This window comes from Gastrolobium bilobum, unplaced genomic scaffold (genome assembly GCF_033153095.1).
Source record: "Gastrolobium bilobum isolate Gb01-03AN ecotype WA unplaced genomic scaffold, APGP_CSIRO_Gbil_v1 utg24947, whole genome shotgun sequence".
Classification (NCBI taxonomy): Eukaryota; Viridiplantae; Streptophyta; class Magnoliopsida; order Fabales; family Fabaceae; genus Gastrolobium; species Gastrolobium bilobum.
The window spans coordinates 96,816-108,342 of record NW_026895771.1 but is presented as its reverse complement, the minus strand read 5'-3'; the positions used below and the strand labels follow the sequence as shown (position 1 = coordinate 108,342).

The 11,527-nt window shown below is 33.1% G+C and overlaps 2 protein-coding genes across 2 annotated transcripts; one reads left to right on the top strand and one right to left on the bottom strand.

The window, feature by feature from the left end:
* Window positions 1-1,900: 1,900 nt before the first annotated feature.
* LOC133295756 (bark storage protein A) lies at window positions 1,901-4,231 on the top strand. Its single transcript, XM_061494612.1, has 5 exons — window positions 1,901-2,118; window positions 2,697-2,764; window positions 2,849-3,004; window positions 3,453-3,704; window positions 3,812-4,231. The coding sequence occupies exons 1-5, from the start codon at window positions 1,908-1,910 to the stop codon at window positions 4,145-4,147; spliced, it is 1,023 nt and encodes a 340-aa protein (XP_061350596.1). The 5' UTR covers window positions 1,901-1,907; the 3' UTR covers window positions 4,148-4,231.
* A 2,767-nt stretch (window positions 4,232-6,998) lies between these two features.
* Window positions 6,999-8,836, bottom strand: LOC133295755 (DNA-directed RNA polymerases II and IV subunit 5A-like). Its single transcript, XM_061494611.1, has 3 exons — window positions 8,386-8,836; window positions 8,149-8,262; window positions 6,999-7,304 (listed from the first exon to the last, which is right to left on the bottom strand). Exons 1-3 carry the CDS (start codon window positions 8,764-8,766, stop codon window positions 7,179-7,181), a joined length of 621 nt encoding a protein of 206 aa, XP_061350595.1. The 5' UTR covers window positions 8,767-8,836; the 3' UTR covers window positions 6,999-7,178.
* Between the last annotated feature and the right edge of the window lie 2,691 nt (window positions 8,837-11,527).

Sequence of the window (11,527 nt, the reverse complement as noted above, 5' to 3'; positions counted from 1 at the left end):
AATCATATCCAACACATTAGCCTCCCAGTCATTTGTGGTCCTAATAAGTAAAAACTAATTAGGATAGGAAAAAAAATGTTAAAATTTGGTGTGTTATGAATAAGAAGTTTAGTTGAAAAGTTGCATTTTTTTACCACGGAATAGGTGTCAATTAAATCATGACCTTTTATTTTTTATAAATATGAAGGGAATCATAATTTCTTCGATTCGAATTTTCCTTGCATTCGATAGTGTCTGAGGGTCTCTTAATCGATAGTGCCACCATTCTTGAGATAAACTTCATTTTCTCCTGGGAAGCGATTGTAGAGGGAACAAATCATCTAAGTAACAATTTTTGTTGAGTTCGGAATTATTTGCATCGGTCATTCAATCATCTTAATTAGAGTTCTTTTGATATTTATGTTGTGGATGAATTGATATTCATTTTGTTATTTGACACTTGAACACAGATTGCACACACAAGATATGGTTTTGATTTTTAAATACATTTTGGCTAAAAAGAAAGTGACCTCTTGAAGTAGCAAATTTCTTAGATCTGTATTTCATTCAAATCTTAAAAGATTTAGGTTAGTATTAATTAAATTATAAGTTTGTTGGAAAAAAATTATTTTATCTACAATAATGTATTTAAAATTAAAAATATGTTATTCTACCTACATTTTCTTTGCTTACCACTCTCCAACACCATTAAATAAGAGCCTCAATAAGAGAGATGAATGATAAAAGTAGATGACATTCTGTTCTAATGATGTTAGAGAGTGTAAACAAAGGTGGACAAAAAAAAGTAGGTAGAATAACATATCCTAAATTTTATTTATAAATTTTATCATTTATCCTAATAATTCATTCTAATAATAAATTATTTTATCTTCTATCTCTCAAAACCATAAAATCAATTTTATATAGGGGATTATTATTCTCCTGCAGTAGGATATATGATATCTTATGTGATAGACTCAACATATATGGGCTCCATTGATTTAAAAAGAAAAGAAAAAAGGCAAGCACAGATATCAAAGAGTCGGTAGGAAAAACTCTCTATCTTATGCTGCATGAGACTAACTTAACCCTTTTATATAATTACGAAATAATTTTAGTTTTATTTTTTAAACTCTTTGAACTTTAGCTTAAAGTTGCTTTTATTGCCAGATATGCTTTAAATACATTATTCTGTCTCTTTTAGAAGAAGAACCCATCTTACATGTTCCATTCTTGAATCTTGAAGGTTGACCTACAGTAAAATAGTCAAGTATGGAGAATACTATTGGCTAAATCAAGGGCCTCTATTCATCAAGTTCCTGATAATATTCTTTGATGAACTTTAAAAATAATTAAAAACAAAATATTAGATTGTTTTCTCTCGTTTATTGTATTTATAGTGGCAAATAAATATAAAAATTTCCTAAGAAACCGGTCTTACAGTGCACTCATTTCGGTCTTATCTCTTGATTAATTAAATTCTAATTTTAGTAGGCTTTTTCCGGTTCTTGAATGTTGACTGTTTGGTAGAAATAAAAACACATATGAATAAGTTTTCACTTATTCGGGACACATGTATAGTCATCATTAGTTTCTCTTTTTTTTTTTTTTTGGTTTGCATTCATCTTTTAACATGACCACAAAAAGTTTCCTACAGACATAATATTTTGTGGGGCTCGCATGTTTTGAAAAACAAAATAAAAAATAAAAAATTACGGCACGTAAAACGAATCTGTTTGACATAACACAATGACTTTTTCTAGAATGTAACTTTTATAAAACCCTTCTTTTTTTCCTTTCTAAAATGATTTGGTATCCGAATCTTTCACATAGTTGACCATTTATGTTCCATTCTTGTTATATGGTTGTGATAAAAGGGACCTTAGATCTTTTGAGAACTTGAAAGATACAATAAGCATTAGAAGAGGATGGAGTTACTATGTTTTCTTGTGTTGGTATTGGGAAGTAGCATAAGGGCCAATGGTGCAGTTTCTCAACTTTCTTGGAGAGAAATCAGCAATATCAATAGCCAAGGGCCATATATTGGTATAGTGGTGCCAAATGCCTTTGAGATGAATCCTCTTCTTCAATCACCTAGCTTTGTTGCTCATAACAAGTTTCCTTACTTTGATTTTGCCGGTAACTTTCAGAACCATGTGTTGTTCAATTCTTTTATTATACTTTTATGCAAATGTATGCTTTCTTCCTCTTATGTTGTTTTTGTGTGTGTGGATAATCATGGTCTAAAATGAACTGTTTTAATTCTTGAACCGTTAAATTGGTTTGTCTGAATCTAGAATACCTGCAACTTCCCCATAATCACCATAGCTTTAGTTTCTGCATGAAAATGAACACTTTGACTATAAACCAACTTTGGAATCTTTCACAGTAGTCGATTCAACATGAAGGTTGGAAAAATAAATGGAGTTGAGTTGTAGATCTTGGAAGCTACAGCTACTGCAGCTAAGGTGGCTGGTTGAAAGTTTATGTCCAAATGAAGTTACACATTTTTTCTTCTCTTATTCATCCAAATGCTTTCTCTACCTCATATTTTTCCTAGGCTAGTTCATTAGCTTTGTTGATGAAAGCTGGTTATTGCAAAGTTGGCTGCTTTTTAACAACAATAGCAACGAAGTCTAATCATTCTTGGATGGGTCATATGTTGTGTATAAAAGGGTCTTCTCATTCTTTGCATTTGGAAAAACTTCAAAATGCAGGAAAACATTTTCGCATTGGTGAAATTGAAAGGAAGAAAGTTATAGTTGTTATGACCGGATTGAGTATGGTAAGCTGAGTTTCTGTTTTGCATTTTCCTTAAACTTATATTTCTTTCTTTCTTTTTTCAGTCTTTTGGTTTATTTTTGTGTAGCTAAATGCAGGTCTTTCCACCCAATTGTTGCTCACTTTGTTCAATATAGAAGGAGTTCTTCATTGTGGAGTTGCAGGAAATGCAAATCCTAAACTCCAGATTGGAGATGTGACTATTCCCCAGTATTGGGCCCACACAGGACTTTGGAATTGGCAGGTACAATGATAGATCAGTTTATTTTGATTGGTGATTACATAAAGTAAGACGAGATAAAATTTCTGAATTCATCAGCTCTTAGATTTTTAAAACAATCAAAAGAAAATTCAAATAGAAGAGAAGAAATTTATATATTTTTTAATGGCTTCAAACTGCTAAACTACTCTACATGTGAATAGGTTTCAAAACCAGTGTAGTATTTTAGTAGCTGATCTTGGAATTTCTTTCTAAACAAGCATGAATCACTATCTCCCTCATAAACAAAGCATTGATGATTTTAATATAAAACCAAATTGGTCCAAGGTGTATGTTAGAAGTCAGCATTCAATGGTCAAAGTGCCACCAATAATTTGTAATTAGAAGATTAAACAAAGATAGATAGAAAGCAATGTAAGCCAGTCAAACGTAGTACAAGTAGATATTTGACTTTTCTGATTTGATTGAGCAGAGGTTTGGAGATGGTCCTAAAAACGAACTAGCTTTTGAAGCCGATGGAGATTTCGGCAGAAAATTTGGTTATCTTAATATTTCCAATTACAATAACTACACAAAACATTCCAACTCAGTGACAAATGTTCTTAACAACGTTTGGTATCAAGCAGAGGAAACTTTCCCAGTGAATGGAACTCCTGAAGTTAGGCAGCATGCTTTCTGGGTTCCAGTTAACAAGGCTTACTTTAAAATAGCAAGAAAGCTTAAGGTAGTTTCATTTCAACCCCACTTCACCATCTCACAATCATTGATTTATTTTGAAGGAAAATAATAATAAAAACACATAATTAACATTGTTTTGTGTATTCCCTACAGAATGTTAAATTGGGTGGTTGTGTCAACACAACCTGCTTGCCAAGGAGGCCTATTGTGGTGAGAGTAAAGAGAGGGGTTAGTGCCAATGTGTTTGTTGACAACAAAGCTTATAGAGAATTTTTATACTCCAAATTTGATGCCACTTCGATTGACATGGAAAGTGCTGCTGTTGCTTTAGTCTGTCTCCAACAGAAAACACCATTCATTGCCATTAGAGCACTGTCTGATTTAGCTGGTGGGGGTTCTGCAATGTCCAATGAAGCAGCTGTGTTTGCCTCTTTAGCAGCCCAAAACGCTGTAGATGTTCTTATCAGATTCATCTCCTTATTAACTTAATGTCTTTCTCTTAAGTGTAAGCAAGGGATTCTGAAAGAGTGGCAAATAATGTGTTCCAAATGCATAGCTCCTATGTTATGTACTTGACCATACTTCCAAATAAAAGCATAAATAAAATTGTTAAGAATTTCTGATATTCTAAAGTCTAGCTCGTTCAAAGAGAATGTTGTAGTTTAAGGCTGCGTTTGAGAGTTGATTTTAGGAGGGGAAGGAAAGGGAAAAGGGAGAGTTTTAGTAAGCCCTTCATTTGTTTGTGAGTTTAAAAAAAGGAGGGGAAGAATTTGGGGATTTTTACTAAATCCTCCTTCTTCTTAAAATTAAAGTTTCTCCAATTTGGAGGGTTTAAAAGAAAAAAAATATTAAAAATTACTTATCTACCCTTAGCATTAAAATCTTAAAACATACATAATTGTGAATCATTTTTAAATGCGATATTATTAGAAAAGTCTCAAATACTGACAAAATTTATGGACGAAAAATATTTCGTCAAAAATAGTGATGAAATTTTTTATGAAAATCATATACGTCAAAAAATTTCCATCAAAACTAACGACAAAATTAGAGACGGAACCAGATTTTGCCATAATCACTAACATAAATTTTGTACGAAAAAAAATTGCAATCAAAATTATTGATAGAATCTAAATTTCGTCGAAACTTTTAACAAAAATATTTCCATCCAAAATTTTGACGAAACATATTTCCATCGAAGAGTTTCGACGTAAAACAATTACGTCAAAATTTTTTACGGAAATTATTTCCATCAAAATTTTGACGAAAAATATTTCCATCAAAATTTGTGACTAAAAATATTTCTGTAAAAAATTTTGACGGAAAATGTTTTTTGTCAAAATTCTTTACGGAATCTAAATTTTGCCAAAATATTTCACACAAAAACATATTCATCGAAATTTTTGACGAAAAATATTTCCATCAAAATTTTCAACGAAACACATTTCTATCGAAAATTGTTGACGAAAAAAAATTTCATCAAAATTCTTATCAAAATTTAAATTCGCTGAAAGTTTTCGACGAAATAATTTTCGTTAAATTTTTTGGCAAAAAAAAAAATTCTGTCGAAATTTTTAACGAAACACTTTTCCATCGAAAATTTTCGACGAAAAATATTTCTGTCAAGTTTTTGGATAAAAACACATTTCCATCAAAATTTTCAATGGAACGCATTTATGTCAAAAAATTTTGACAGAAAATATTTCTGTAAAATTTTTTAACGAAAAATATTTTGACAAAATATTTTGACGGAAAAAATATTCAGTCAAAATTCTTTAGAGAATCTAAATTTCGTCGAAAGTTTCAAATGAAACATTTCCCCTCAAAATTTCTAACAAAACAATCTCTGTCGAAATTTTCGTCAGAACACATTACCATTAAAATTTTGAACGGAAAATGTTCCGTCAAAATTTTTGACAGAACTCTTTTTTCGTTTAAAACATTTGATGGAAACTAAATTTCGATAGAAAATTTATTTTTGTAGAAATTTTCATCAGTTGAAAAATTCTGTCACTTTTCGACGAAAAGTATTCCGACGAAAAAAATAATTTTGTGATGAAATTTTCTTCGTTTGCAACGTAGAAATTTCATCGAAAATATGATTTTTTTTGGTGTTGTGAAAAGTACATACATAATTTTGTTAGAAATTTTAAATTTAATTTAATTTGTAAAATAAAATAATTATATTAATTTTAAAAAAAGGTAAAATTGTAAAAATATATCATTAACCCTCGATTTTTCTTCTTTACCACTTTTTTAACTTCCAAACAAGGAAAAGGAATACCTTCAATTTCCTTCCCTTCCCTTCCTTCCCCTCCCTCCCCCTTGGATCCCCTTCTTTTCCCTGCCCACCACACTCCCAAACAAATGCTAAGTGTTGAACAATATTGAACTAATTCAACAATAAATGAGATTCGAATTAGTTATAATGCAAAATCATTTCAAATTTTATATTGATGTTGTTTGTTTTATGTATGATTCAAAAGCAAAATAAGTTGCATGTCTTTTTCACTTGCTCAAGAAAGTTCAAACTCTTCTCTTGTCCCAGATTCAGCATTGGGTACTGCGACCAGGCTTTGTTAGCTTTATCGAGTTGGTTTGATCAATTAAATGAGTGAACGTATTGGTCAATTGTTTTCAATCTCCTCCTCTTCTTTCTTTAGTTGTGATTTTGGTATTTTAGTTATAGTATGTTTGTTACTGAGTACATAGAATGAGTATATCACTGTTTGTAAATGAAAAAAAAAAAAAAAAAATTGGAATAACGAAGTTTCAGGAATCATCATTCCCTTCTCGATAGGTAGGATTGGTGATTTCGTGTTCCATGAAACTGTTGAAAGTTGAAACGGCCAAAGACTTCTTTCAAAATTAGCTGCTTCTTTTTTATTTCACTCCTGCTCTAAATCCAGGACATACAAAAAATGCATGCAGTCATGACAAAGTTTAAAAGGGGATAGTTCAAGATGCTGCTGCACTAAGGAGTTCAGTGAAACTGAAGCCAACACTGAAGACAAAAAAAAAACAAAAAAAACACAAGCAAACGGGGGATGTTACAAACATAAGAAACCAATCCCCATTTATATATATGCATTCAGGATAGTTCAGGAAGGAATTCAATCTCAGTTCACAGGAGTGCTTCATAAGGAAATAGGAACAAGCCATCAACTATTAATTACCAAAGAAGAAAAAGAAAAAAAAGAAGAAAAGAAAAACAGAACCGCCACAAAGATAAGAGTTATTGAGTTACCAACTTCCCAAAATAATTTAATTGGTCAATAATGTACAAAGACAAAGTTCCACATAATAAACTGATAAATTACCAACCACAACAACATATGTCTATTATAACATGATCAGATAATTTTGATTCCAAAGTTTCAACAATGACACATTTGAAGGGTAGTAAACCAATATTTCACCCATTAGAAAAGAAGGGCTGTATATATCCTTGTCCGTGCTTCTTATAAATATCAGTAGGTAACATATTACAAAAGTATAACCATTAAACTCATGGAAATTCTTATACAACAAATCGGTATGTAACATATCTGCCTGCAGTCTCACTTGGCCGAATTATCTTGACAACTTGTCCACGCTTCAGTCCATAATATCTTGAAACAGGATCTGTCACCTGGATTCTAGGTAGCTGAGAAGCAGCCCATAAAGAAAAGGGATAAAGTACCATGTCAGTATCTGCAGAAATTTTTGTTGAATACTAGAACTGCAATATGAGACATTATGCATACAAAACCAATACCCAGACCCTTGAAACAGTACACAAAAAAATGACCTCCACTCAAATCATCTATTACATGAAGAACAAATGAGTTTAACAGTTACATCTTCACCAGAAGAACTTGGCATTCTATATAAATTCAAAAGCTGAAAGCACAAGTGCATGAAAAAATCGGAGCTAATTTAAATTTTCCTAAATATTTATTTAACACCAAATCAAAATCAGGATCAGAAACTAGATTGGACTTCATTGAAGCAAGCTCCTACATATAGAATTCAGTAAAACAGCTACTATCATTGCCATGATACATTCCTTCAACTTGGACAATTTGGACAATAGAGAGAATAATCTCTTCATTCCACAGTACAAGGAGGCCAAGTACCCATGACCTTCTAATCACAAAGAAGCAACCTTACCACTAATCCGAAACTCGCCCTCTTCGACCTCCGCTAACAAAAAAAGAAAAAAAGAAAATACCAAGCCTCCACCTGAAGTATGTGTACATTACTAAATGGAACCACACTTCACATAGTCATGCGAGTCATGAAAAGATGAAAACTCACCATTGTAAAACTAATCCTCTATAAATCTCTTCTTCAGCACATACTAGTCCAAAAAGCAGAATGATCTCTTAATCTCAAGGCATATAAATCTAACCACCAGATACCCTTTCTACATTACTATTAAATATCTAGGGCAGCATCAAACTCACAAGCTTCAAACCAATAAAATTTTCAAAATTTAACATATTTACCTGAGTTTCTTTCACGGTATATCTCTCAAGCAAAGTTTTCTTTTCTGCTTCAGTCAGAATTTGATGTTCCGGTACAAGAACATGTTCTTTTATGTTGACCAGAAGTTCTGCCTCCTGCAACACATTGAACCCTTATTCTTAAAAACCATAAACAAACAAATAAATACACACAAAACATAAATTAAGTTAATATTTTTTTTTAATATATAAATAAAATGGTAAATAAAAAAGAAGGACCTGAAAAACTTCCAAGTGAAATTTGGAAGAAATTTCACTGACACAAGTCTTGGCAAAGGGAGTGAGATTGGACTGAAGGACGAGGATAGCCCTGAAAACGTTTTCGGAGTTCATGCGGTTGGTGTAAGTCTTCATGGTCTTGACACCAACCTTAACTTCCTCAGGGTAGAAGACGTAGATCTGGTCGCTGGAATTGTCTTTCTTGGTTTTGTTGATAACGAGGTCTTCCCTCTTCATGTTTTCACCGTACTTGGATTTGAACTCATGTTTGGACATGTTGATCTCGAAGTCAGTTACGAGGTAACACCTGTCCCTCAGCATCTGCATAACCGTTTTCCTTATTCTGTAGAGTCTTCCGATTTCTTCATCAGATAGCACCATCTTTGACCCTCTTCTTCTCCTTCTTCTCCTTATTCTTCTTCTTCTTCTTCTTCTCTAAAACCACAACTCAATACCCAAACAAAACCCTTCCTTAGTATTTGGATTCCATCTATTTATATATATTCTTCATTATTTATTTATTTTTTAATTAATCTCTTAAAAAATTTAATTAATATCTTGTTTAAATAATCATATTATTTTTCTTCGTGTGTAATTTATTTAAATAATATATATATCTTCTCATATGAGTTCATCACATGAAAATTTTGTGTTTAATTTTTTTTATAGAGGTTAAATAAAAAAGAATTATTAAAATTTGAGAAAATATATAAAAAATTAATATATAAAAAAAAGGTTTAAAATCATATGAAAATTTAGCTTGAGAATTCATTTATTAACTAATATATATTATGGATTTTTTTATATATGAATCAGTTTTATAAAATTATGTTAAATTTTATTTTCCTATTCGTATATTACATTGAACGCTTTTATATACGAAGATTAATTTTATTTTATTTTTGGTAAGCAAAAAGAGGACTAAGCCCCCAGAACAACAAAAACAAAATCGGAAAAAACTACGAATTACAACCTAAGACACGAGGTCTTCCCACACTCGCCATATCAGCATTAAGAAGCGGGATTAGTCCAGGAGGAGGCTCCCCCCACACTAATCGGTCATCCTGATTACCATGATCAATAATAAAGTTTGCTAACCAATCTGCACAAGTATTTGCTTCCCTTAAAGTGTGCTGAACAAAAACAGACCAGCTTCTATACAACCAAGTCCGTATACGAGAAATCAACTGATTTTCACGGACTGCTGCACCACTTCTGGTGAGCACAGTGACCACACTAGATGAATTACTCTCAATCACAACTTTGCGGAACCCAGCATTCCACGCCATCTCTAAACCCCACAAAACACCCCACAGCTCAGCCTTAAAAGAAGAACAAGTACCCAATTTGAAAGCAAAGCCACCCAACCAAAGACCTTGAGAATTATGAATAACTCCCCCACAAGCAGCAATACCAGGATTCCCTCGCGCAGCACCATCTGTATTCACCTTAATAAAATCTGAAATAGGGAATTGCCGAGCAATATTAATAACCATAGTGCTCCTCTCAGCAAGATTATTTTTCGTGTGAGTGAATGAATCTAAAACATCTTTAAACAGATTCTGCACCAGAAGAACTTTCATACTGATTGAAAGAACATTGGCCCCATGAGTAACATCATTTCTCCAGGTCCAAATTTTCAACACAAAATGAAAAATAAAGTGATCCAATCCTCACGAAATCTGCTATAATTCTGATTTGAAATGTTCAATAAAAGCCACTGCTCCAAACTACCAGAAAAGAACTCATCATACTACGAGCTAGGCACAAAATAAGACCACAAAGGTTTCACTTCTTGACAGTCCCTAAGAGCATGAAGGACTGATTCCCTCTCCACATTACACACAGAGCACACATCATCACCATTACCCCAGGCTGCAATTCTGCACTTTGTAAGAAGTCTTCCATGCAAAATTTTCCACATAAGAATTTTAATCTTTTGAGGACCCTTCCACTTCTATAGTAAAGACCACTTAGAATTATCAACATCTTCACTTCTATCATGGCTTGTTAACATATCATAAACTGCCTTCACTGAAAAGAAATTCGAGCCATGCAGGTTCCAAACTTTCTTGTCCGGGCCATCAACGTCAGAAGGAGGAAGCACACTACGGAAACTGTCGACAATTTCAGCTGGAAGAAACTCGGACATAGATGCCAAATCCCACTCACCATTATGCTTAACCATACCCGCCACCTTCACGTCTGCTTCCCTTGAGGAAATACTCCTCGTGGCACACTCCTGGAGACTAGAAGCTTGAGGAAACCATCTATCATACCAGAAACTAATACTCTTACCATCCCCAACTTCCCAAACAAGCCAATCCTCTATAATATACCAAATTCGGCAAATATTCCGCCAAAGATTGGAATCACCACCCTGTGCTACAAAAGGGCCACCACGGTTTTTACAAGCACCATACTTAGCGTGGAGAACCTGAGACCAAAGATGGTTAGGTTTATTCACATAATTCCAAACTAGTTTGGCAAGAAAAGAATTATTCATAATCTCCAACTTCTTAAATCCAAGACCACCATACATTTTAGGAAGAGTAATAGTATTCCAGCTAATCAAATGATGCTTCCTATGATCCTCCCTATCACCCCAGATGAAATCTCTTTGAACTTTCTCAATCTCTAAACAAATTGAAGAAGGAATCTTGCAACTTTGCATCTGAAAGTAAGGAACATCAGACATGACAGATTGAACCAAGGTGATCCTACCAGCTTGCGACAAACTTTGTTGATTCCACGCATTAAGTTTCGCTATAATCTTGTCAACAATTCCTGAGTAAGAATTTTTTGAGACCCTACCATGCTGCATCATAGACCCCAGATATCTACCCACATTCTTCACATATTTAAAGCCACTTTTCTCAGAAATCCTTTGACGCATATCCTCTGGCGTATTTCTTGAAAAGAAAACACTAGTTTTTTCAACACTCAATTTTTCACCTGAAATTTCTTCAAATAAAGACAGACATTTTAAAAGGACATCGAGCTGCTTCTCCTTAGCCTCCATGAAAATCATCAAATCATCTGCAAATGCTAGATGTGAGATTTAAGGACCACCATTACCAACCCTCATACGTTTCCAGATACCACCACTAACAGCAGTATTTATAATATGGGTCAACTTCTC